This window comes from Engystomops pustulosus, chromosome 3, assembly GCF_040894005.1.
Source record: "Engystomops pustulosus chromosome 3, aEngPut4.maternal, whole genome shotgun sequence".
Classification (NCBI taxonomy): Eukaryota; Metazoa; Chordata; class Amphibia; order Anura; family Leptodactylidae; genus Engystomops; species Engystomops pustulosus.
In genome coordinates, this window is record NC_092413.1 from 124039853 (window position 1) to 124066156 (window position 26304).

Here is a 26304-nt window from a genome sequence, read left to right on the forward strand (position 1 = left end):
CCTCAATTAAACCTGCCCGTAGGTTTTGGAAACTTAATGCACACTGGCTGTCCCTGCTAACAGACGAAGACAAAATTAAGAGAGATATATGTAGTTTCATATCCGCTAACAGGAATTCGGATAATGTGGGATTGATCTGGGACGCGCTGAAATCCTTCCTTAGAGGGATAATAAATTCAGAAATCATATTTCTCCGTAAACAATGGGCTAGACAAGAGCGGAGTTTAAAAGAGGTAGTGGAAAAAAGAGAAAGAGAATATCAGGCAAATAGATCGCCAGACTCATTTGATAAATTTAATAAAGCTCAAGAGGAATATAATAGATGCATTGCTAATAAGGCTCTGCAGAAATTATTCTTCCTCGACCAGAAGACACATTGTGAGAGTGGTTCCCCCTCAAAAGGGCTATTGTACAAAGTTAAAAAACAACAGGAATCAAATAGAATAGCTATGATTAAAAATTCCTCTGGGGATGCAATCGGCGATGCGCGGGAGATCAGCGATATTTTTCTACAATTTTTTCAAAATATTTATTCCTCAGATCTGGAGGTGTCAGTGGAAGATATAGGTCATTATTTAGATAATATCCAGTTTCCTAGGTTATTGATAGAAAGAGCGGATAGGTTATCCCGTCCATTATCCATCTTGGAACTCGAGGAGGCTCTATCATCCTCTAGACGTAATTCCTCACCAGGGTTGGATGGCCTGCCTCTAGAAATTTACAACAGATTCGGTTCTATTCTCCTTCCCCTTATAGTCGAGATTTGGGAGATGGCACAGAGAGTGGGGAGACTACCCGAGTCTTGGTACGAGGCATGTATAGTTTTGCTACCGAAAAAAAATAAGGACCCTCTGGAGGCAGAATCTTATCGCCCGATTTCCATTCTTAATACTGATGCTAAATTGGTGGCTAAATTGCTTTCCAATAGATTAAAAGAATGTGCGTCAACACTTATACATGAGGACCAATGTGGCTTTGTGGCGGGTCGCCAGGGTAAAAACAACATAAGACGTCTGTTTGCGGGCCTTCAGCTGGGACCGGGGGGGTCGCGCTCCATCCTGTCATTGGACGCTTCTAAAGCCTTTGACAGGGTGGAGTGGGACTTCCTCTGGGAGGTCTTGTACAGATTTGGGCTCGGTGACAGATTCGTGGAATGGGTGAGACTCTTCTACCAGGCCCCTAAGGTCTGTATTAGAATAAATGGAGATTACTCTCCCTTCTTTACCCTGTCTAGGGGTACTAGGCAGGGTTGCCCCCTTTCTCCCCTATTATTTGCCTTTTTTATAGAACCATTGGCAATAAAACTCAGGGCTGATGGGGAGATTGGGGGAGGAGGACTAGCTGGACCAATGGATAAGATTATGTTGTACGCCGACGATGTCCTTCTCTGTTTAAAAGACTCTAATACATCGGTTCCAAAAGCCCTGAAGGTGATTCGGGAGTATGGAAGGTTTTCAGGTTTTCAGATCAATACCCACAAATCTATTTTGGTCCCTCTTGATAGTGACTCTCAGCTTAATTTGACCCAGCTGGATCTAAAGATTGCATCGTCATGTGAATATTTGGGTTTAAAGATCACACCAAATGTGGACGATTATATATCTCTGAATCTGGCTCCACTACTAGCAAAATTGAAAAATAAAGTGAATACATGGAACACTTTACCTTTAAATCGGGCAGAGAGAGTTGTTCTTACTAAGACTATATTGCTTCCCCAAATGTTATATGTATTATCCAACTCTCCCTGTTGGATTGGCAAGAAATGGTTTGGGTTTATTCGAGCGATTATAAATAAATTATTATGGGGGAGGAAAAGGGTTCGTATTAAACAGGAAACATTAATGGTTAACAAGGAGAGAGGTGGACTTTCTCTCCCCTCCTTGTACCACTATTTTTTGTCAGCACAGATTCTGTACATTCTTGAAAATAAATGCTCCATTTTATTTCAGGTGTTCAGTACATGTGTGGGGCGTAGATTTGAATCTATTCTCGCCCTACTGGAGTCCGGACAACTGAAAGGTCATGCTATCAAAAAACTTCCACTGGTTGTGTTAATGGAGAATACTTGGACAGACTTCAAGAGGCTATATGGGATTAAGGGGGGATTTAAATTTACCCCCCTATGGGGCAATCTTAATTTTGTAGAACTATATAAAATGGATGATGTCGGTTTTTGGAGAATAAAAGGGATTCACTCCTTGAAGCATCTGGGGGAACAGGGGGGGTTACCCTCCTTCCAGCTCTGGTGTATGAAGGGGATTTTGGAGGAGAAGGATTATTTTAGGTATTGTCAATTTGCACACGCATTTAGGAAAGAATTAGACCACGATAAGTTCACGATACACGAAGGGAGTAATTGCTTGGAAATTTTAGGGTTAGAGACGTCACTTCTGAAAATGTCTAGGATCTATCGTTTGATGAGATCCGACATAGATCAGAACTTTAGTCATATAAGTCAAGTAAAATGGATAAATCAGGTTGGTTTCATCACAGTAGCACAATGGCGAGATATTTATAAAAATGTGGTTAGATCCACCATTAACTTAAATCATAGATGCACTCAACTTAATATTTTATATAGAATTTATTTTTCCCCACTTGTGATGTTCAAAATCGGTTTAAGAGAAAACTCCAATTGTAATAGGTGCAAAAATAGCCAAGCTGACATCTTACACGTTCTATGGGATTGCCCGAAGATTAGTCTATATTGGGAGGAAGTATTTAAGATAATAGAGAGTCAGCTTCAATATCCCCTGCCACGAGTTGCAACTCTCGGCCTATTGGGCCTGATTCCGATTCCCATGGATTCCAAAGTAAAAAGCGACCTAGTGTTGAAGCTTTTTTTCCTGGCCAGACTAATATTAGTAAGGCATTGGAAAGATGATAAAGCCCCAGTGGTGAAACAATGGAGTAATCTTGTAGTACGCACTAAGGCGTATGAATGCGCCTATGAGAAACGTTATGGGAATGGTAGAAGACTGAATCTGATATGGGACCAGTGGAGAAATTGAGAAAAGAGGTTTCCTTTGACCCAGGGTGCGCACTGGATGGGAGGTTAGGGATAAATTAGCTAAAATTCTCTATTTTTTTGGTGTCTCCTTTCACATCTCCAGCACGGGCAGAGGGTGGGGGGTAGGGTTAGGGGGCTCGGGGGGGGGGGGGGGCCAGGGGGCATGTGGTTTTCGCTTACATGTTGGATTTAGATATCTGGTTGTGTATTGTCTTAGTCGACCCTCCCGCTATAAAGGTTGTATTTCGATCATCGCATTATATAAAATAAAAAAAAAAAAAAAAAAAAAAAAAAGGTGGTCTGTATTGCAGGTTGGCATTTTTTGATGACTTTATATTTATTCATGTGTATAATAGTCGTTTGATGTTTAGAGAGGGTACCTATGTGTTCCTTATCCCACTATTCGTCAATTAACCTGTAATAATTGAATTTATACAATAAAATATTTATAAAAAAAAAAAAAAAAAAAAAAAAAAAGGAAAAAACAAAAAGTGTCGCGGAGCTTGCACTTACCTTCACCAGGAATAGGTCAGTGTACTTGAGTGCATTTCAGCGGACTTCAGCGCACCAGCCACCTGGTGGACGTCGGAGGAACTGCCTTAATGAATCCCGGCCGGATCCGAATCCACCGCAGAGAACATGCCGCTGGTTTGCGAATGGACCGGGTAAGTAAATCTGCCCCATTATCCCAAATCCTTGTCTCCTCTGGGTCAAATAATAAACGGTTCTTAAATTCTTTGGGAATAGTTAGACGTCTTTCTGGGTCTTTCCATTCATCCAAAACAAGATGTTTCAAATTTTCAATGATTGGAAAAACTCTCACTTTCTTCCTTCTTAATCCACCAAACAATTCGTCAACCACTGACCTTTCTTCTATTGTGTCCTCCATATTTAAGGTATCTCTTAATGCCTTAATAAGCCCGTCCATATCTTCATTTGGAAAAAGATATTTAGGGTCATTAGGTACGGATTGTTGCATGATATCAGACTCCTCAATATCCATTTCATATGAACATGAAGGTTGCTCATCGTCAGTATCGTCGGTGGACTTCTAGAAGCTTTAATCTCCTCACGCATAACAACCCTTAATTCATCCATAAATAAAGACTTCTCTTTTATTAATATCTTGTCCAAACAATGCTTGCATAAGCTCTTTTTATATGACACAAGTTTTGTATTACATATCTGGCAGCGTTTAGACGGTGCCTTTTTTGGTTTCTCGTTATCACATTCCTTAACTTTCTCCTTGACAAACATGTCCTTCTCCTAATTATAAAAACACAGGAGAGATGCTTAACAAAAAGCAGACTCCCAAACACAGCATATAGTGCCAGCAACATTGGCGTTCAGCCAAACGTCCTACTCACAGAACCCAGGGATATTTTCAGCCTCCTCTGCCATTTTGTTCCCATAGACCTCAGCAGACAGCGACTACACCACGGTCTTATACATGCTGCCGGCGCCTGACGTCATCTTCCGCGGCCCGTCCCCAGGCCGTGACGCTGAGGCCTCGGACGTCAGTTCCGGCAAAACCGGAAGTGACGTCGCGCAACGAGGAAGCGCTACGTGCCGGCTGCCGCGGACCCGCCACCGAGTCGTAGAGCTGCCGGCACCTGCCCGATGGCAACCGGAGCCTGAGGACCCCAAGTAGGACTCCCTAAAGAGGCCGGACGAGGGAAGCCCCGGGGGAACAGGCACCCACGAGGGGTACGAGATTCCACCTCCCCCCCCCTCCCTGGAGGAGAGAGAGGTTTCACTCTCAATCCTATCCCTGTAGGGACAGGAAAAACACTGGTGGGAGGTTGAGGGTGGGGCATATAATACTCTCAATTTCCTGTCCCTACAGAGGAAGGAGAAGCAACCTCCAGGGGGCCGTTATGGGGGACGATATGGAAAGTAGCATTTTCGACTTGGCTGATATTTTCTGAAACGGGTCTAAACCCCAGAAAAAAACATTTTTATATTTTGATAGATAGGTATTGCCGGGTCCCAAAATGTCCTAACATGTTTATAATTTTTACTGTTTATTTATATTTATATCTGTTCTAGGGGGTGATTTAAATTTTTAGTTTTGTTTTTTTTCCATTTTTATTTTTTTTTTACAGTTTTCCATACTCAATAGGGTACTTTAACCCTAGGTCATCTGATTGATCCTACCATACTACAAGGGACATGTAATTGAAGGGTTAAAAACAGCCTTGAGTCTTCGTATGACCCGAAGCTGTCATGTGACCAGATCACCACTCTTTGATGTCGTCACGGGGAGCGACGATCTTCACCAAGAAGGGGGCACCCATGCCGTATGGCTGGCGGCGATGGCAGTCCAAACACCCATGATTGGTGCTAGTACCTATCGCGGGTGTTTTCGGTGCGTAACACCTTTCAGGTATGAAGAGGGCTCAGCTCCAAACATTGCTAGGCAACGTGTGACACTAGTATGTCACACGTCGTTAAGGGGTTAACTGAATTATATATTATGGTGGTTTTCAGTGAGGAGGTGGTAGTTTGACAGTATTCTGGAGCTCACCTCCACGACTAGAACAGAACAGAATGGGACAACCATTAAAGTCTCTTTTAGAAGAATGGTGTCTCATGGATAGAGGCAACAATGAAACATGTATAAAGGCATCAAACAGTTACTGTTTTGTGGGAGGGGGGTTGCTGATGACAGGTTCTCTTTAAGTAACCTAAGAGGAACTTGAAACCATTTATGGTTTCCAACATACTAGAAAAACATGGCTGCTTTGTTTCAGAAACAACACAAGTCTTGTGCACAGTTTGTTTGTGGAAATACAGCTCAGATTTGTAGTAGAGTATTGTCTGATACTCTTTACATGGTTCATAAAAAAACATTTAGGTGAACTTGAATTCTTTTTCATGTCAAATCAAGACCTTCCTCAATTGTAGCTCCAAGTATGTTGTTTATTTAATAGAGTGCACATGTAAATTCCAATATATTGGGCGCACGATACAACCATCAAGAGAAAGATTATTTATGCAAATTTACTATATGTAAAATTTTATGTATGCTGTGTAATAACTATATTCTGATGTAAAGGTGATATATCATATCTGGCGCTAAGCATTAGTCCATAAATGCCAATTTTATACCACCATTTAAATGCGCATCGCTATTTGTGCTATATCACCAGTTAAATACACATTGCTATTTGTGCTACTATGACAACACTAACTCCCTGGGTGATCGATCCGCACTGTATGAAACCCATCAGCGGCGCTGCACAGGTTTGAGGCGGGCGATCTGGTGAGGACGCGTCACCATGACAACGGAGACGCCACTTCCGGCGAGCCGAACTTGGCGCATGCGCGGTGGACCATAAGCTCACTCGGCGTACTGCCTTTGGCAGTGCGCAAGTGCAATTCCTCCTGTTGGCGCCATGAAGTCCACCAACCTAGAAGTGTATTTAAGGGCTCTGGCAGAGCATTTATGTGTATATACTTGTCCGTTTTTTGAGAAAGGGTCTATGACCCGAAACGCGTTAAAGGGACCATTAATCTGTACCATTTCACTCAATATTGATCGGTATGATCTAAAATAAATTTACCTTTTTTATTATATCGGCTGGACCGTGGTTTGTATGACCCCACTAGAGGTCTCCTGCATACAAGGGCTCAAGTGGTCGTGTTTGTTATAGCGCCCCACGATAACTCTTACACTGTTACCTTCCCATATAAACTGTAAGACATAGCACACATATAGCACATACCTGAGAATAAGGTGTGACAGATGAAAACTGTTGGTGGAGCTCCAATAACTGTATGAGCTCTGCACACTGTTTTGCTTTTTCTCCAATTAAGGTAACGTAGTGATCTGGATCCTGAGCAAATTTATAGGCAGCTTCTTTAGAGCTGAACACATAATATCTTTCTCTGTGCTTTAGAATACCAATACTTGGGTTACCTGGTTAGATAGAACAAAATGAAGCCATTATACACTGTTCCATTGTGTCTGATTGCTGAGAGCTGACCATTGAGAACCCCATTGATCACAAGAACAGAAAGCCAAAAGTCCTCTGAGGGGTATTTATCAGGGCTTTTATGACAGATTTCTGGCATAAAAGCCCTAAAATAATTGCAATTTCTTGTGAACTACCAGGAATTGCAACTCTTTAACACCACTTCCACACCAAGTGGGCATGAAGGGGTTGCAGGTGCTGGTGGAATGGGCCAGTGTGGGGTTTTCCTTCTACGTGCCTCACAATAGCCTGTGTGTGTCCAAGCCTTATAGGTGGCATGTACTCGTAACGCCAATGCTGGAGCCTCCTGATGTATCCAGCGTGATGGCGAGGTGGGGCTTATATCATATTCCGGCACACGATACAATGTTGTATGATAAATGTCCCCGCTGCAATCTATTCGCATAGACTTCTATGGATCCTTGACTACCAGGCTTTTTATAGTTAGGGCATTCCAGCAGCTGGATCCCTAGCAATCAGACACTTACCACAGGATAAGTAACCATGTAGTGGATAACCCCCTTATATAAAGGGAAGCAAACTTGTCACTTGGATTTTACACACTAAACCAGTGGTGCCCAACCTTTTTGTATTCGGGGACCGGAACCATCGTCTCTGGAAAAAAAAAATATTGTGCCCAGCAAATATCCCATATCTAACCCCAACCTATATGATGTATAATTTCCTGCAGCTCCTAATCTAAAATACCCCCTTTTCTGTAGCCCACCTTCATAGTGCCCCCTCCCTTTTCTGTAGCCTTCCCTTCATAGTGCTCTTTTTCATGTAACCCTCTCTTGTTACTGTACCTCGCTTTATAGTGTCCCTTTTTTGTATGCCCCTCCCTTTTTTCTAGCTCCCACCTGACAGTTCTCCTTTTTCAATATCCTCCTTTTTGTACCACATGTACTCAAGTATAATTTGACACCAGTATAAGATGAGGTACCTAATTTTACCACAAAATAAACTTGCAAACTTACTGACTTCAGTATAAGCCTAGGATGGAGAATGCAGCCTTCCTTCATGAATAAAATGTCCAAAGTAGGGCCCCTTCAAAAATGCACAGCCCCTGTAGTAATGACCCCTGCTCAGCCCCCACAGTAATGTCCCCTGCCCGGCCCCCATAGTAATGTCCCCTGCACCCATAGTAATGTCCCCTGGCCGGTCCCTATAGTAATGACCCGTGCTCGGCCCCCATAGTAATGACCCCTGCCCATCCCCTTTAGTAATGACCCCTGTCCGGCCCCCATAGTAATGACCCCTGTCCGGCCCCCATAGTAATGACCCCTGCCCGGCCACCATAGTAATGTCCCCTGCCTGGCCCCCGTTGCAATGACCCCTGCCCGGCCACCATTGCAATGACCCCTGCCCGGCCCCCATTGCAATGACCCCTGCCCGGCCCCCATTGTAATGTCCCCTGCCCGGCCCCCATTGTAATGTCCCCTGCCTGGCCCCCATAGTAATGTCGAGGCGCAGTAACTGGACCTTTTTATGAATTGCTAGTCATGTATTTCAGATCATTCTTTAGAAGTACCTGGTAAGAGTAGCCCGTCTCTGGTAGCAATTGTGAATCCACAAAATCCATGGTACTGAATGGGGAGTCGATCATAATTAGCAGTAGTTTCTGGGAAATACCACTCCTGATTACCAAAATCTAAGGGATTCATACTTATTCCTAAATAAATGAGAAAGTATTTTACAAAGTTAGAAACTTCCCGATTGAAATGTGCTCTAAGTACTATTTATGTCAGGTTTTTTATGAGCAAAGCCAGTGGATGCACCTGCTCTTTGTTTTCCTTTCCACTGATACATCGCTTTTATTCTTAACAGGGTTACATCACAAAATACTTCTATCCACAGGAGAGATGGAAAATAAATCTGGATAACTACAAAAATGGAAGTGCTGGGTGTGAGTCGTGTAAATGGAGTGGTGGCCACATATACCCCTGTCCCTCCTTTCCAGGTTGACTGAATAAAGAGCGCTGCTTTTCAAGATCCTATTTCACAAGTGCTTGGCCTCCTGTATCTCTGAAGTTACCTGAACTTTCTGTAATCCTTTCTTCATCAGATTTCACTGTAAGATCACTGAGAAGTGGCTGGATGACATGTGCAGGAAAAAGCTCTTCATGGACTCCCAGAAACGGTTGCAGGTTTGCAATCATATTACTCAGGACACTTAACAGTACAATTTCATCTTGGAAGCTGTTCCACAGCTTAGATAATGAGATAAAAAGCGGCTGAAAGAGATGAAAACTTGAGTGCATAATTGTTAACAAAAATCACTGTACAGTACTAGAAATAGTAAACCTTTAAAGAGGTTTTCCCACAAAGACAAGTTTCTTATATGTACTCAGAATAATAAAATAACACATTCTATAATTCAATGTTATTAAAAAAATAAAGCATTTCACAGATATAAGTCCAACCTGTCTCTATCAGTCCTGGTTTACACAATTTCAGTTGCCCCTAAACAAGACCCTGTAACTTCTGACTTAGGGCCGGCTTATTCCTCTCTCCGCTCCCTGCGCTCTAGCCCCACCCTCCTGCAGTACAGGACACAGATCCTTACCGCTGGCAGCAGCATGAGGAGAACTGCAGACAGATTCTTTATCTGGGGAGGCACAGCAGGAAGGCACAGGGAATAGCAGAGATGTAGGAGAGCTGACTGTGTCATTGTGTCATCTCATCTCTGATCTGCCTTATCTCTCTTTCTATGTGTCAGATACCAGTACAATGTTCAGAAGTGAATGAAAGTGTTTATAAACATGTACCCTGATAATCTAACTAGATTGTCAGCACACTGTATCTCACAGCACTACAGGGATCATAAAGTGTCTGCTTAGAGAGTCTCTGCCCACACTCTGGAATATTACACTGACCATCACAGCAATAAAACTGTAAAATTGTAAAGAAAGGGGTTAAAAATAATCTTTATTGTGTTAACATCACTAGGAAGTTGAGATTTAAGAATTTTCTTTCATGGGAAACCCCCTTTAAGGGAATGTTTTATTTAGGCAAGTTTGCTTAAATGACATCTGTTCCGTCATCACGTGAATATCACACAGTGGGGACATCAAATCCAGTTGATCATTTTTCTGTTGCCAGGGAAGATATGGCTGGCCCACCATATGATGTACAAATACTTTGACATCATGAGACAGGGCCGGCACCAGCTCTGGGTGCCGGGGCCCAGAGCTGCTGGGGGGCCCACATAAGGCTGTACATAATGAATCCATGACGGTAAGGGGGCTGTTTCTAATGAATCCATAGGGTATGTTGAGGGCTTATATAAAATAACCATGAGGGGGATGTTTAGTATGAGAAACAAGGGAACAGGAGACTGTTTTTGTTTCTGAATTTTTAATGCCATCACGTGAGTTCACGGCAAAGGGGCCTGCAGAGGTTCTGTCGCCCAGGGACCTCCTGAAAACTGGAGCCAACCCTGTCATGAGACTACCATTTGACACAAAATTCTCTTTATAAATTTTCCCTACATGTCCGGGGAGGCCAGAGTTACATGACAACTTCATTTGTGACATGTCACAGGGCCAAAGATAATAGCGCAGAGCTGTCTGCATTACAGCTAATGAAAGTAATTGTGGAGTGACAAATGCGACATGACAGCCACCAGAAATCCAAAAGGTCTACAATTCCAGTGCTTGTTGTCTCTTGGTCATTGCAACTTGACATGGACCACATTTCTTTTCATTTGCTATAGTGCTAGAATCACTAAAATAATGTATGTAATATGATAAACACTACATTATACAAGTCAGATTCTGTACATAACATAAATGTGAGGAATGTTATATAATTGTAGTCATCTGAATAAAATAATGACACTTTTTAGAATTGCCTGAAAGTCAGAAAGTACAAATTTCAACTAGATGGGGAAAATTTATCTTAAGCTGGTACTAGGTCTGCCCGCATATCATCAAAACCCTCTGCCTCATCAGATATATCAGGAGCTTGTATTTCAGGGCTTGTAAGCCAGAAAAGCAGCACACAAGCCCATATAAATTTCCTGACTTATCAATACTTACATAGACCTGTGCAGTGGGGATTGCAGTCTTTGACTGGACTGTGGCTTTTAGTTGTTCCATAAGTGCTATGTACTGTTTATCCAGGACTTCCAGCTGTTGTGCACACGTGAGGGCATCTGACTACAAACAGTAGATGAGTTTATGCTTTACTAGTAGAAGAAATACACATAAGTATATTACAGATATCACAAGATACAAAAATCTTTATGTATATTTTCATAAAGATTAAACAAATATGCTTTACAATAAAATGTTCAATAGTAAGAAGACATACTAAATGCTCCAAAGTCCTAAATCATAGGAAGCATGCATCAAAAAGCATGAAAAAAGTAAACTCCCCTTTCATTAGAGCACAATAAAAACATAAACACATTAGATGTCATCACATCCAAAATTCCCAGCAATAAATATAATTACCCCATCCTGTGAAGACCATATTGGCAAAAAAAAAAATTCCAGAGAATTGGAGCAACTCGGGAGAAGTCCTGGAGATGTGCATGAGAGGTTCAAATTAAGGTAGAGATTGATCTAATGTCACTGGCAGATCGAAGTGTACGGGAAGGGCGATAGACTGAGATGAGAGAAGAGAGATAGGGAGGTGCAGCATTATTCAGAGTTTTGTGGATGAGGGTTATTATTTTAAAGTGAATACGGAAGGAGACGGGCAGCCAATGCAGTGATTGGCACAAACTGGAGGCATCCGTATAGCGTTTGGCCTGAAAGACGAGACTGGCTGCTGCATTAAGAATAGATTGAAGAGGAGAGAGTTTAGTCAGTGGAAGGCCGATTAGTAGGGAGTTACAGTATTCTAGTCGAGAGTGAATTAGTGCGACAATTAGCATTTTAGAAGTTTCAAATGTCAGAAATGGACGGATTCTGGAGATGTTTCTGAGATGCGTACGGCAAGAGCGAGCAAGAGATTGAATATATGGTGAAAAGGAGAGGTCAGAATCCAGCACAACCCCAAGACAGCGGGCCTGCTGCCTCGGTGCTATAGTGATGCCACAGACCGAGATGGACAGGTCGGGGTTGGTTAGTAGATGGTGGAAAGACAATAAGCTCAGTCTTAGAAAGATTAAGTTTAAAGAAGAGAGAGGACATGATGTTAGAGACAGCAGAGAGACATTCACTAGTGTTCTGGATTAAGGCAGGGGTGATGTTACGTGCAGAAGTATATAACTGGGTGCCATCAGCATAGAGATGATACTGGAAACCAAATCTGCTGATGGTTTGTCCGATGGGGGCAGTATAGAGGGAGAAGAGAAGAGGACCTAGGACTGAACCCTGAGGAACCCCGACACTGAGAGGAAGATGAGAAGAGAAAGTTCCAGAAAAGGAGACACTGAAAGTGTGGTCAGAGAGATAGGAAGAAAACCAAGAGAGTGCAGTGTCCTTTAGGCCAATGGAGTGAAGCATCCTAAGGAGGAGCTGGTGGTCCACAGTATCGAACGCTGCCGAGAGATCCAGGAGAATGAGGAGCGAATAGTCACCTTTGGATTTTGCAGTGAGGAGATCATTGGAGACTTTAGAAAGAGCAGTTTCAGTGGAATACATAGAGCGGAAACCAGATTGCAGGGGATCAAGGAGCGAGTTAGCTGAGAGAAAAATGTGAAAAGTCGAGAATCGACCAGGCGTGCCAGGAGTTTGGAGATGAAAGGGAGGTTAGAAACTGGTCTGTAGTTAGTAGCACTGGATGGGTCCAGTGAAGGTTTCTTTAGTAAAGGGGTAACAACATCATGCTTGAAAGAAGAGGGGACGTCACCAGAAGAGAGAGAGAGAGGGGTTGAAGATTTTAGTGAGATGAGAAGTGACTGCTGGGGAGAGAGACTGTACCAGATGTGAGGGGATGGGGTCACTGATGCAGGTAGTGGGGCGAGCAGAGGAGAGGAGACACTTCTTCCTCTGTGACTGGCTCAAAGGAAGAGAGTGAACAAGATAAGGTACCAGAGGGAAGGGGATTGGAGGGGTGAGTGGATTGAGCAATTATTTCCTGGCGAATGCAATCAATTTTATCGTTAAAGTATGTACACATCCACACATTTATACACACATACAGTGTATATGCATCACATACATATACATACTGTATAGTATATACACACACAGTATAGATATTCATCATATACTTAGGCATACAGTTTATACACACCATATATACACATACATAAAGTGTACAATGTGCAGCATTATATGTATCTAACATAGAACATGCTTCGGGCTTAATATGGCAGCTCAGGTAGATGGGCCCCCTGACAATGCAGGCCCTGTAGCCCCTGCTTACCTGTTACCAAGCTTTAACTTACCAGAATAACATTTAGAAGAGCCTCATGTTGCCTTGCATTGTACAGTGCTTCTCTTAGCTGGTTGGGGTTGAGCACACCAGCTTTCTGTTGTTTAACATCCATATCTTCTATGAGAGCAGTGTACTTGTATATCATATCCTGAGATGACTGAAGTTCTGAATCAATATGCTTTGTGGTGGCTGGTATCGCCTCTTTTAAGATAGTTGGCACTGCCAAGAGAAGAACAGTTTTGTTGAAAAATTTGCAAAATCTTGTAAACTGATGGCATATAACTTGAAGTGGTACTTCCTCCATTCCTAGTATTAAGGATAGTTATCATTGGTTTAATGTTATGTTTCTGTTTTTCCCTTGCAAAGTGATTCCCGGCCATTAATTGTGCATGGAGATACAGAGCAGCCCCTTTCATGAAAATGGGACCAAGAGCTTCCTTCACAGACAGGTTGACAGGAGAGCCACTGTTCAGGGAAATGTCTGCATGTGTGAACACAGCCTAAGAAGTAATGTAAGGAAACGAAAGGCAGTTTTGTATATGCTTTAGAAATTCTGATTTTCTTTAACATCTTAAATATAATAGTTACAATCCTGCCGAATCATGTATAACTGATCTCCTATCCACCCATTGAGATAATCCCTTGACACATACCGTATATACTCGAGTATAAGCCGACCCGAGGCCCCTAATTTTACCATAAAAAAACTGGGAAAACCTATTGACTCGAGTATAAGCCGAGGGTGGGAAATGCATTGGTCACAGCCTCTCCAGTATGTAGCAAGTATGCAGTCCCTGCATCAGTGTATATAGCTTGCCAGCCCCTGCCCCAGTGTATATAGCCTGCCAGTCCCTGCCCCAGTGTATATAGCCAGCCAGCCCCTGCCCCAGTGTATGTAGCCAGCCAGCCCCTGCCCCAGTGTATATAGCCAGCCAGGCTCTGCCCCAGTGTATATAGCCAGCCAGCCCCTGCCCCAGTGTATATAGCCAGCCAGCCCCTGCCCCAGTGTATATAGCCAGCCAGCCCCTGCCCCAGTGTATATAGCTTGCCAGCCCCTGCCCCTGTGTATATAGCCTGCCAGCCCCTGCCCCAGTGTATATAACCTGCCAGCCTCTGCCCCAGTTTATATAACCTGCCAGCCTCTGCCCCAGTTTATATAGCCCCCCCCCCTTCCCCATCGTGCAGCACAACAATACCGGATGGATCGCACAGAAGATCTGCGGGTGCCGCCAGAAAGGCGAGTTTTGATTTATTTATTTTTTTGACTCGAGTATAAGCCGAGTTTGGGTTTTTCAGCACATTTTTTGTTCTGAAAAACTAGGCTTATACTCGAGTATATAAGGTACTTACAGTCATCAATGCCCTCTCCGCCTTTTCCACAGTCTTTGTTGAACAGTCGGATCCCAGTTACAATCATGGTGAGCTCTTTCAGCTGTCGTTCTTTGTCTTTTTTAACAAGGGATAGAAAGGTTCCAAGTTCTGTGTGTGGGAAGACACTTTGAAGGGCAGCTAGAAAAAAACACAGCAAACTTAAACTTTTTATTTTATGATCACACAAATTTATTAATAGTACAAGTTGGAGATGTTCTAATAACTTTTAACTAGTTTTGTCTGTATTCAATCATCTAAATTACCAGACTAATAATTACTAAGCTGTACACACGTGCAGTCAGCACTATCCTCTGATGGGCGCTGGCTCTAACATATTATAATGTTAGAGTATTGTGATAAAATGCCCTCTCTGGCATCAGAATGGCCCTGTATGACATCACAACAGACAATTGTGATATCACAATACCATTTTTAACATCACAATGCCCAATAGTGACGTCAAAATGCCCTTATATAACTTTACAATGGTACATTTAAACATCACAATGCCATCTATGACATCACAATGACCACCTGACATCATATTCCCTCTATATGACAATGCAATGCCCCACTGTGAAATCACATTACCCTTTATTATATCACAATGGCTGAGACATCACAATATCCTCTATGACATCACTATCGCCCTCTAAAAAACCCTTATTGTGAAAACAAAATGGACCTTATGACATTACAATGACCCTATATGACAAAATAACGCAGGAGTATGACATCAGAATACAATACCCTTATGACATAACATTTCAGTGTCGCATCACAATACCCGCTATGACATCATCGCCCCAATATGACATTGCAATGCCCTACAAGGAGAAAACAATGAACAATGCTCTCTATGACATGAAAATGAGCCTCTATAACTTCACAATGCCCCAATGTGACATCACAATACTCATTGTGAAACCACAAAACCATTATAACATCACAAAGCCCACTATGACATAACATAGCCCCATTGTGAAAACACAATACTCATCACGGCATTATAAAAACACATTGTAAAATCACAATATCTTCTATGACTAGGTTTAGTGGTAGGTTTAGACACATATACATGTGTTTCCCCGTGCTAAGTTGCGCAGGTGCGCGTGTGCCGGAGAGATCGGTGACATCCCCGGCTCTCCAGCACTTTAGAATCCGGCGCACGCACGGGCACGCGCATGGTGCGCCGTGCCCAAGTGCGGTGCGCCGAGTTATAAGTTAATATAACTTATAAAACAGCGATAGGGGCTTTGTTCCCCTAACAAAAATATGCTCTGGCACCAGCTCACCCTGAGCTGGTGCCATGTATATGTGTCTAAACCTACCACTTGTAAGTGGTAGGTTTCCTTTAAAGGACATCTACCAGCAGGATGAAGGATTGTAACATGCTGGTGTGTGCTTCACACTATATTAGTGAGTCCATCGACTAGTCCCATATATATGGGCCAACAGGAGTATACATGTAATCACAATATATTGAAACAGAGCTGGTGTCAAAAAACCACTGCAGTATTTGAATATATTGAGAGGGGCGCTCACCCCCTCGTCCTCTCCCGGGCATCGATGTGTGCCCGCCATGCTACGGTGCGGCGGGCACATCATCGTGTGAATAAATACAGTGCCAGCGCTGCAGTTCGGGCAGCAGGCGATAAGTCCGTGGTGCTGGACCGACATATGGCCATTATGGCCAATCGTGTGCAAGAGGCTTACAAGAGACAGAATAAACAGAGAATCAGAGGAGGCAGGCGGCATCACAAAGTAACATTTCTGAATGTAGTACTAGTGCTTTTTTAAATATTTAATTATTTTAATGTAAAGTTAAAATATTAATAATTCTTTACGCAATCTAACAGTGTAAAGTAAAAGTTTGACTAAACATACAAATACTGTTTCTTCACTTCATGTTTTTTACAGGATCACCAGTCTCTGACTTCCCAGTGCAAAGTATTAATAGTAAGTCTGCCACGTCACCCCTCCCATGCCCTCAGAGGGACCAGTAAGACTGATGAGACGTTTTATCACTATGTTTAATTACTGTGTTCACACAAGGCCCACATTTATTAAAGTGTTTGTACCAGTTTTCTGTCTGACTTTTCACTAGAAATAATGTGCAAACTGCTTGTACATGTATATATAAAGTGTCTGCGCCAGTTTTGTGTCGCTATCTGCCCTGTGTCTGCCGCGTCACAAAATTCTGCAGTCGGACCACGCACCATATTTATTACTGTGACTCTACAGAATTGTGTTGCACGCTTTATGTTATAGGAGCACCAGAAAAAAAGTTGGTGCATATTCGTACAATGGGTGCCAGATTAATAAAGACCAGACACCAGTTTTGATGAATCTGCCGCATCCTGCACACTACACAGGCAAACTGAATATAGTACAAACTGCACTAGTTTTGATAAATGTGGCCCATTGTAGTGAGAACTACATCACAACTGCATCAGAAGAACTGTATTTAGTTGGACAAAGTTCAAGAAACAATTTCTTAATCAGGTTTCGCCTTCAAAATAAATAATGTTCTCCAAAACAAGCCTCAAAATTGAGTGCAGTTCTTTACAATAAAGTAATGAAGCAGTTTTTAAAAAGACTTGCAGAAAAAGAGTTAAAACTTATTGAAGGTCAGTTTCACATTGCTGTGGTCATTCCGTCAATTATGGGCTATGCACTGTCCTGTTGACTCCATGTATCATAGTGATATGTGATGCAAGGAGTCCCTGTTTCCCCACAGAAAAGTAGCACCAGACTATAATGCATCATATATCACTACAATACCAGGAGCAAGGGCATCACTAAGTGAGACTGGGCCCCATAGCAGCCTTCTGAATGGGGTCCCCTTCACCCTTAAAAATATACTATACATATTTGAATGCATACGGAAGTTATAAACATACACACACATTTATATGGTCATATTTCTGTCCACTGGAAGTAGACGCAGAAGCTTTCCATATAATGACAGCAAGCAGAGATCTAGAAAACCATGAGGAATTGATACAGAAGAATATTGGAAAGTTGTATAACTGTTTATAATACAAACAATAACATTAATTTGCTGAAATGGGACAACCCCTTTAAATTTAGTGTGGAAATGGACAGTACACAAGACGTTGCTGTACAAGAACAATGCAGCATAATTTTGCGTTCTGTGAAGGCGAGAGGTATCCACGAGAGGCTTTTTTTAAAAAAAGTATATGTCTGTAGTACAACTAGCCAAAAGCTTTTCTTTGTCTTGAAAGAGCAACTAGAGAGATTTTCATTGAGTGTTGCCAATATTATTGGTTGTTCTTTTGATGGGGCTGCAAATATGAGTGGATCCTACAATGGTGTTCAGGCCCGTGTAAAGACAATGGGGCAGATTTACTTACCCGGTCCTGTCGTGATCCAGCGGCGCGTTCTCCGACGTGGATTCAGGTCTTACGGCCAATCACTAAGGTCGTGCACCCGATGTCCACCAGGTGTCGCTGCTGCGCCGAGGTCCGCCGGAGTTCACCTGGTTCTTCTCGGTGAATGTGAGCGCTTGATTTTGCGACACACTTCGTTTTTTAAATTCCACGCCCCCCCCCCCCCAATTCTGTCGTGTGAAAGCGACTGCGCCGAAACCGGCGACGGCGCAAAACCCGACAAAAGTGCGAGCCCTTAGTAAATGAGCCCCAATGTCATGCAGTTCTGTATATACATGGTGCTACGCCCACATACTAAACTTGCTAATTGTCACTGAAACTAAGGCTACATTCACATGACAATGTGCTCGCCGTACCATAGCACGGTGGGCACACATTGGCGCCCAGGAGAGGAGGCCTTATTACGGGGAAATATAGGACATGTCCTATCTTTCTCCCAGCCACGGAGTCGTGAGCCCGTTGCCGTCTATGGGGGGGGACGTATATAAGGCGTATACACACCGGCCTTATATACATCCCCCATACGGTCGTGTGAATGTAGCCTAAGTGTGCTTATCTTTCTATGTGAAGTAATTTTTAGTGTTCCAATTCTGTGAACACTCACGGTGTGCACCACCTATTAAGTTAAGTATTAGCAAAAAAGGAAAAAGAGGGTACGGAGTATAGGAAAGGGAAAAGGTGTGAGTGTATTTAAAAATTAACTTTTATTTATTGCTTAAAAATCTTAAACGAGTATTCTTGCTCATATGAAACAGATTTTCATGGCAGTATAATGAACTGCTTAAATATTATCCAGGTCACTGGGGTGGTGTATATACACCCCGGGATAACACTCGGGTAGGGGCGCCCTTATATTTTATTGTCCCCTCCTAAGTTAAATATTTATCTTTCTATGGTCTTTTAGAGAAAACAGCAGTTTTTTCTTTTTGCAAAATCCTATAAGCAGTCTTCTATATGGACGGAACTCATGTCTTCTCAGGCACAAGGCCACAATCAATTAACCAGACTTAAAAAGATTGGCGACACGCGCTGGTGGAGCAAGCCAAGGGTCTTAAAAATAATATTTGGTTCATTCGTCTAAGCAGCTGTATACTACATTGCTGTACTGCTTGCAGTGTATTGCTGTGATGATAAAGAAGTAACTGAAGCAAAATTTATGAGACTGCATCCCCTGTATCAGACTACCTGCAGACACGTGGTTTAGACATATTACAAGCGCGGTGCATGGTTAAACATACCAAGAATCAGATACTGAAGAGTATGTAGGAATATAGAAAACTTTATTGCGTACAATACATTTGTACATTTGGGGAAGGTGCCGTCCCGGACAGTGGAGTGTGATTCCTATTACTTGGGTAAGACATGTACAATATTGTAACCTTGTGTTGAGCGTATGCCTGATTGGATAGTTACTCTCCTTAGATATGACATCCTCAAATTGATTGCCCACATTCAAGTTTGTCTATACCCCTTTGTACAAATATACTTATTATCCTCCATGTGTTGTCCGGTGATGCCCCCTTTTTTCCTCCTTTATCATCACCTGATGTTTTACAACAATTTTAATGTATTGTATGCAATAAAGTTTTCTATATTCCTACATACTCTTCAGTTTGGCTTTTTTTCTTCCTGAAAGGGATTTTCCATTTGAGAACAATAGGTTTTATGTTTAGTTATGTAGCCATAATTCCAGGTGCAATATCTTGGGATCCACACTTGTGTTCAACTACCATATGGTCCCATCTTTTCTGTTCTAATATTGTGTTTTGAAGAATCAGATACTGCAGATTAGGGAATCATTTCTGGATCTGATTGAAAATGTAAATTCATTTATTGAGACAGTTGGACTCCACCCTCAAGGAACATGCCATAAATGCAGTAATTGAAAAACTACTACCACTAAAAGAATAGCAAGAATAAAAGAGAATGCCTGGAGAATTAGCTATAGACGAGCCCTCTTCTGACCCTCTGCAACATTTTCAACATTCTGTTTTTTTATGTAGTCATTGACCAAGCAACACAAAGTATTGAGACCAGATTCTCCAAAATAAAAATCTGATTCAAGACCTTATTTAGACCCCAGGCAGTTTGACCATATAAGTTATACTGACATTGTATCAGATGCTTTGAGGACTGTAGCTGATTTGGCTGAAGTTGATATTATTCAACTTAAAGTTGAGCTACTTAGCTTTAAAGAAAATTATGCAGTTATGTCCTCTATGTTTTCTTTATTGTACCTAATATAGACACTTGGACACTGAAGGTGCTACCAGCCAGTTGACATCCATTACTGTCCCTCAAAAACAGATTACTGAAATCTTGGAGGATCCTATTTACTAGTTTACAAAATCTCCCAAGACTTTGCAATACCTTGAAGTACACAGAGAATGCACTGCTATACATTTCTTTTAATAAAGTTTATTTCACAAATGCTTAATTTTGCACATTACTCGTCCTTAAGTGAATTCGTTTTTTACCCGCTACTTATACATTACGGTAATTGATGTTACTAATGCACAAAGATGTTTTTTTTGGCCAAGAAAATATAGCAGATTATTACAATTTTTTTTTACGCATAGTCTTGTATCTGGTAGGCCCCAGATACTCCAGTCTGACCCTGTTCTAAATGGTTGTTTTCTTTTAATGCAGCAGCCAAACTTTCGACCCATCTTTCAATCCAGATGCTACATGATGCCATCAATCTGTGCAAATCACTGCCCTTGTTGTCTGTCTCCTTCTAAATGCAGTTTAAACTAATCACCCTAATCCACAAAGCTCTGCACAACACCGCACAGAGCTATTTCTCCTCCCTCCTCCAAGTGAATCACACAATCCATGCTCTTTGATCTGCCAGTGCTCTTATATTATTCTATAAGTCCTTATACTGCTGGGCTCTTAGCTGTGTATATAAACTTACAAAGCTTTCCAGGTCTGCTAGTTAACACTGCCTCCAATTTTGCATGGTCAAAATATGACATATTCACATTAAGTTTTTGCTGACCTGTAGCTTCTCTGACAACCTTGATATCAGTAGGAGACCCAAGACCAGATCTCAGTAGAACATAGCTGACAATCTTCCGGTAAAGGCTCTCTAATTCCTCAGCTGTACGTGCTCGACTGTCTGTAATTTCCCTGCTCACTGGTGCAAGTCTTGATTCCAGGACACTATGGTGTTCATCGAGAAATTCACCTGCAAAGTATATGTTCATACTGGTTAGTACTTTATAGTTTACCTTATCTCTCTATACCAAACTATTCTATAGGGAAATGCCTGGAACACCAATGTAAAAGCTGTAGTAGTAGTAGTAATAGGAGTAACTTAATGCATGTTTACATACTGATTATTAGACCAATTATGGAAGTCACCATTGATAGGTGTTTACTAGGGATTATGTGAATCCCATAGGGCTAGGTCAGGTGTAGGAAAAATCTTGTGGCCTAAATGGGCCCAGTGAGGTCACCGAGGTGTACCAGTGCCACTTATTGACCCTATCATGTGTGGCTCTTAAAGGGTAAATCTTCTCAAAGGAAGAGTATACGTGCATGTAAGGCATCATGGCTCTTTGGAATAAGGCTCCAGGGAATCAGTTACTGAACACCATTGGGAGATTTATCAGGAAATATTACGAAAATGAAAGCTGAGCTCTGATTATTGCCATGAGAAACTACAAAAGTTTTGCTCTCAGAAACATCTGATAAATCTTCCGTTAATATAATGAATTCTGCTTCAACTGTAATCTCATAAAACAGTTCCTAAAGACCACGACCATTGCTTTCCTAATACCCTGTTTCCCCTAAAATAAGACATCCCCCGAAAATAAGACCTAGTACAATTTTGTTCAGGCTTAGAAATATAAGGCCTCCCCTGAAAATAAGACCTAGCGGCAGCCATCGCTACAGCTCCCCTCCACCGCCCCCCCCCCCCCCGCACGCAAAACATTAGTATTAGTAAATCTTTTAGATGCTGCAGAAGGTTGTGACATGGGGAGGAATTCATGGAAGTAAATCACTGGCTGCTGTGCTGCAAATGTGATATCAGTAGCTACCAGGATAAGAAAGGTCATCTATAGAAAGTGCTTTTACTAAACATGAGAGATTGGGACCAAAGATTCTAATAGAAATGGAGTCACAAAAAATACAGCATGAAATTCAGAGTTTGGAGAGTCATAAGGATGTTAGAGAAGTTGTTTTTTTGTTCAACGATAAATGTAAATTCTTGTTCGTGGAAAAATAAGACATCCCCTGAAAATAATACCTAGTGCCTCTTTAGGAGCAAAAATTAATATAAGACACTGTCTTATTTTCGGGGAAACAGGGTACTAAGGGAGCCTGTTGGTATCATTTCTGTATTGAATCACAAGCAACAATGTAGGGGTAAGTCAGCTCAATGATGAGCTAGACCCAGAATCACTTTGGATATTTAGATGAAGAGTACAACTAGTGATTTTAAAATATAACTTTTACTTCCATGTTAAAAATGTCAAGATAAAAAGGAGATATGATGTACTGGTGATATAATCAAATCTTCTGCAGGGGGTACTAGTCTAAAAAAGAAAGAAACCTACTAGAGGTGTCCTCCTATGCTTGGTAAAGCAACATTAGATATCTAGAGGACTCACGTTAGATGAAGAGTACATCATTTCTGTTTTGAGCATTATATTCATATACAATGGGGTTTATTTACTAAGGGTCCCGCAGCCGCATTTTCGTCGGGTTTCCCGACTTTTCGGGGATCCCTCTGGGGACTGTGTCGCACGCGATCAGATTGTGTCGCAATCGTGCCGGCTTTCACGCGATACAAATCAGAGGTCGTGCCATTGGATGATCCAACGGATTCGGACTAAGTGTGGGATTTAACATTTAAATTTGTGTTGCAAGCCAAGAAGAAGGTGAAATCCGGCGGACATGAGCGGGGAGCCGCACATGCAGGATATCGGGCACAGGATCTACGTGGATCGCGGCACAGTGCATCATCGTCGGAGAGTCCACATCGGGGATTGCGACTCGGACGGGTAAGTAAATGTGCCCCAATGTGTTATCCATTTTTTCAGCTATTCAACACTACCAGTCCAATTTACCTCTGGTTGTATAATTCATGTCAAAATACACTTGCATCTTTATGGTTTCCAGGGAGGGACTCTTTGTGTCAAGCAGTCTATTCACACAAAGCTTGAAAGAAAAAAATACAAGTATGAATAACAAGCAAACCATCAATAAAGCAATTCAAGTATTCATTCATTCCAAATCATCAAAGATTTTCTGTGGTTTAGACTTCTGGAAGCCATGACGAGATTAAAAGCCACCAACATCATACTAAATACCATCTAGAAAATGTAGTATGTGGTTGTAGTGATATCCGCCCTTCTCTCTATCAGTCATGTAGACTTCACAAGGCAACATGCGTAAAATCAGCCAAGCATGGCCTAAATTGTCCAACAAATCTGAAGTACAACAGACCTAAAAATATCTTCCAAAGCATGAGGATTTAAACTAACAAAATGCAATAACAAACAAAAAATCCCCCCCACATCCAACCCCCCAGAGTCAGCTCCTGCTTTTCATTTTTAAATCTCATCTGAATTCTGGTACATCGGATTAATGATGACTAGAGCCTGGCCCTCATCAATCTTACATTAATCTGGGAATACGCCCCAAAACAACCCTTTAAGTGGACAGCATTGTGTTGCGGCGGTCACAGTGCAGGCACAACCCTGGTGCAAACAGTGCCAGCTGAAAAGAGATGCAGTTTTAATAATAAATCTAGGCCATTGGGTTGACATATAATGCAGCTCACAGGATGTGTTTGTAGATGGAGATGTTGGTGGAGGGCAGCTTGTAGCCTAGTACTGAAGTGGCTTGGCTGCGACCTTGATAACCCCTGTGCCAGAGAAATAATATTAGGGTGAGGGGGATTCCAGAGGCACAGAATGTGGAAAATGTCCCAGTGGTTCTCAGTCTCTTATTGATGACCTTTTTCATGGCTTTCTTACCTTAATAAGCTTCTGTACATCATCCTTTGTCAACATTCGGTCCACATTAAATCCATTTCTGGGGTCTAATACTATAGCTTTCACCTGAGAGTTAAAAAAAAAGTACAAAAATACACATTTTATCCAAATATACCAAGAACTTTTTCTGAGGCAAAAACAGACTTCACACACATTATTTCAGTTACACATGTAAAGAAGATAGATTTACATACCTTAGCATAGCAGGTGGTGGATTACATGACAAACACTTCTGTCATTGCTTACTTAGGGGTGATCAATTCATGGAAATCAACATGATGACCTGGATTTTACACTTCCAAAATGTCAATGAGTGAGGCAAAATTCTTTGTGAAACCTTTGAAAATGTACTGCAAAGTCTTCTGTATAACATGCAGTTCCCGACTGGTTTTCAGTTGAGTTTCAATGCAGATAAGGTACCGTCAATTGTTTACCCTGATTCAGCACCCAAATCCTACTACTACAATAGACTTCTGATCACGCAGTGCCCTGGCATCAGGGGTACACGACCTGTACTATTACACCCCTGTGACTGAAAAGGGAACAGAAGTTGTGTCCGCTAAAGCAGCACAGGAGTCTGGAACCTATAGTGCTATGGCTGCCGAGTAAAGGATATTCCCGACGCTTAACCCCTTAAATGTGGTCGCAAGGTTATGTCTGTTGTCAAGCCAACTAGTGGCCTCATAGAGGCACATACTGTTAGGTTGCCTGTCAGTTTTAATGCATTGGTATACTATAGAAATGGGTTTATGGAACATATCAAATCTAGTGTATTACCTACAGACTTTCTGAGCGCCATTTCCATGTGGAAAATCTGCAGCGCAATACAGTAGCAGTGTAATATAAAGGATTTCTGAAATCCTATTTATCACATGCACACATTGCGGAAAAAAATGCATAAGATGCCAATTTATGATCCACAGGATGTTATTTATGTGCTGCAGATTTGGATACGGAATACAGCCTTTGCAATACATAGAGAGAGCTCTGCCCTCCTGACATGGTAAAATCACAGCATAAAGGCTTATACAGATGGGTGTATTCACTTTCCATCTCCAAAAAATGTGGAAGAGTGATGTCCGTGTTCAGTCCGTATTGTATCTTCCCTGGTTTTTTTATGTCCGTATGTCATCTGTTTTTTTACATCCGCCAAAAAAAAAAAAAAAAAAAGGATGGATGGATTTCTAATTGACTTTTTGCTCTGCCTAATTGGTTGCCCAGCAACACTTGAGACAAAACAGACCATATACAGATGTCATCTATGTGCCATCCGTTTTTTTTTTTTTTTTGGCGGATCCATCGACTTCTGTGGAGGTTCGTGGTCTGCATGTAAGAATTTTTTTTAAATCACTGAACATCCCTGAAACGTGGATGTGTGAACAGACGCCCATTTGACCATTTGAAACAATGGGTCAGTATGCCATCCGCCAAACAAAACAGATAGCATGTGGACTTCAAAAACACTCGTCTGAATTAGCCTTAGGGTGGTGACACACGTGGCGTTTTTAGGCCGCTTTTAGTGCGTAAAAAACGGCCCATTTTTTAGATCGTTAAAACGTATGCGTTTTTGACAGGTTTGACCAATTATCTTAAATAAAACTGGTCAAAACCGCATGCGTTTTTTTTCCCTATCTGAAAACGCACTACTAAAAACGACCCAAAAGCGGCCTAAAAACGCCATTTGTGGCATCACCCTAAGGCCAGCGGCACACGTAGCGTTTTGATTCCGTTTTGAATTTGTTTTTGGCCCATTTTTAAGCAAAACGCATGCTTACGCCACAAATGGCGTTTTGAACCAGTTTTTGGCCCGTTTTTAAGCAGTCCGTCTAAAAACGCAAGCGTTTTTTGAAAATGTATCCGTCTTTGACGAGTTTGAATTAAGATAATTGGTAAAACCTGTCAAACCGTAAGCGTTTTCCGTGTGCCGCCGGCCTCAGGGTGATACCACACATGCTGTTTTGTACCCGTTTTTGGTTAGTTTTAAAGCAGTCCGTTAAAAAAAATGCATGTTTTTTGAAAACGCATCCGTTTTTGACAAGTTTTACCAATTAACTTGCGTTTTTTAGGGTGATGCCACATATGGCGATTTTGAACCTGTTTTTGGTCCGTTTTTAAGCAGTCCATTAAAAAAACCCTGCATTTTTTGAAAACGCATCTATTTTTGACAGGTTTAACCAATTATCTTAAAACTG

General features: G+C 41.8%; 1 protein-coding gene across 2 annotated transcripts in view; it reads right to left on the bottom strand.

The window, feature by feature from the left end:
- The window catches only part of CFAP206 (cilia and flagella associated protein 206), a 162674-nt gene that overhangs the window by 6833 nt on the left and 129537 nt on the right, over window positions 1-26304 (bottom strand). For both annotated transcript variants that reach the window (XM_072141995.1, XM_072141994.1), the window contains 9 exons: window positions 24095-24178; window positions 23183-23273; window positions 21106-21294; window positions 14671-14829; window positions 13331-13539; window positions 11028-11147; window positions 9023-9221; window positions 8519-8659; window positions 6739-6932 (listed from right to left, as the gene is read on the bottom strand). In XM_072141995.1, coding sequence (XP_071998096.1) covers window positions 6739-6932; window positions 8519-8659; window positions 9023-9221; window positions 11028-11147; window positions 13331-13539; window positions 14671-14829; window positions 21106-21294; window positions 23183-23273; window positions 24095-24178 — 1386 coding nt within the window. The remainder of the gene's footprint in view (window positions 1-6738; window positions 6933-8518; window positions 8660-9022; window positions 9222-11027; window positions 11148-13330; window positions 13540-14670; window positions 14830-21105; window positions 21295-23182; window positions 23274-24094; window positions 24179-26304) is intronic.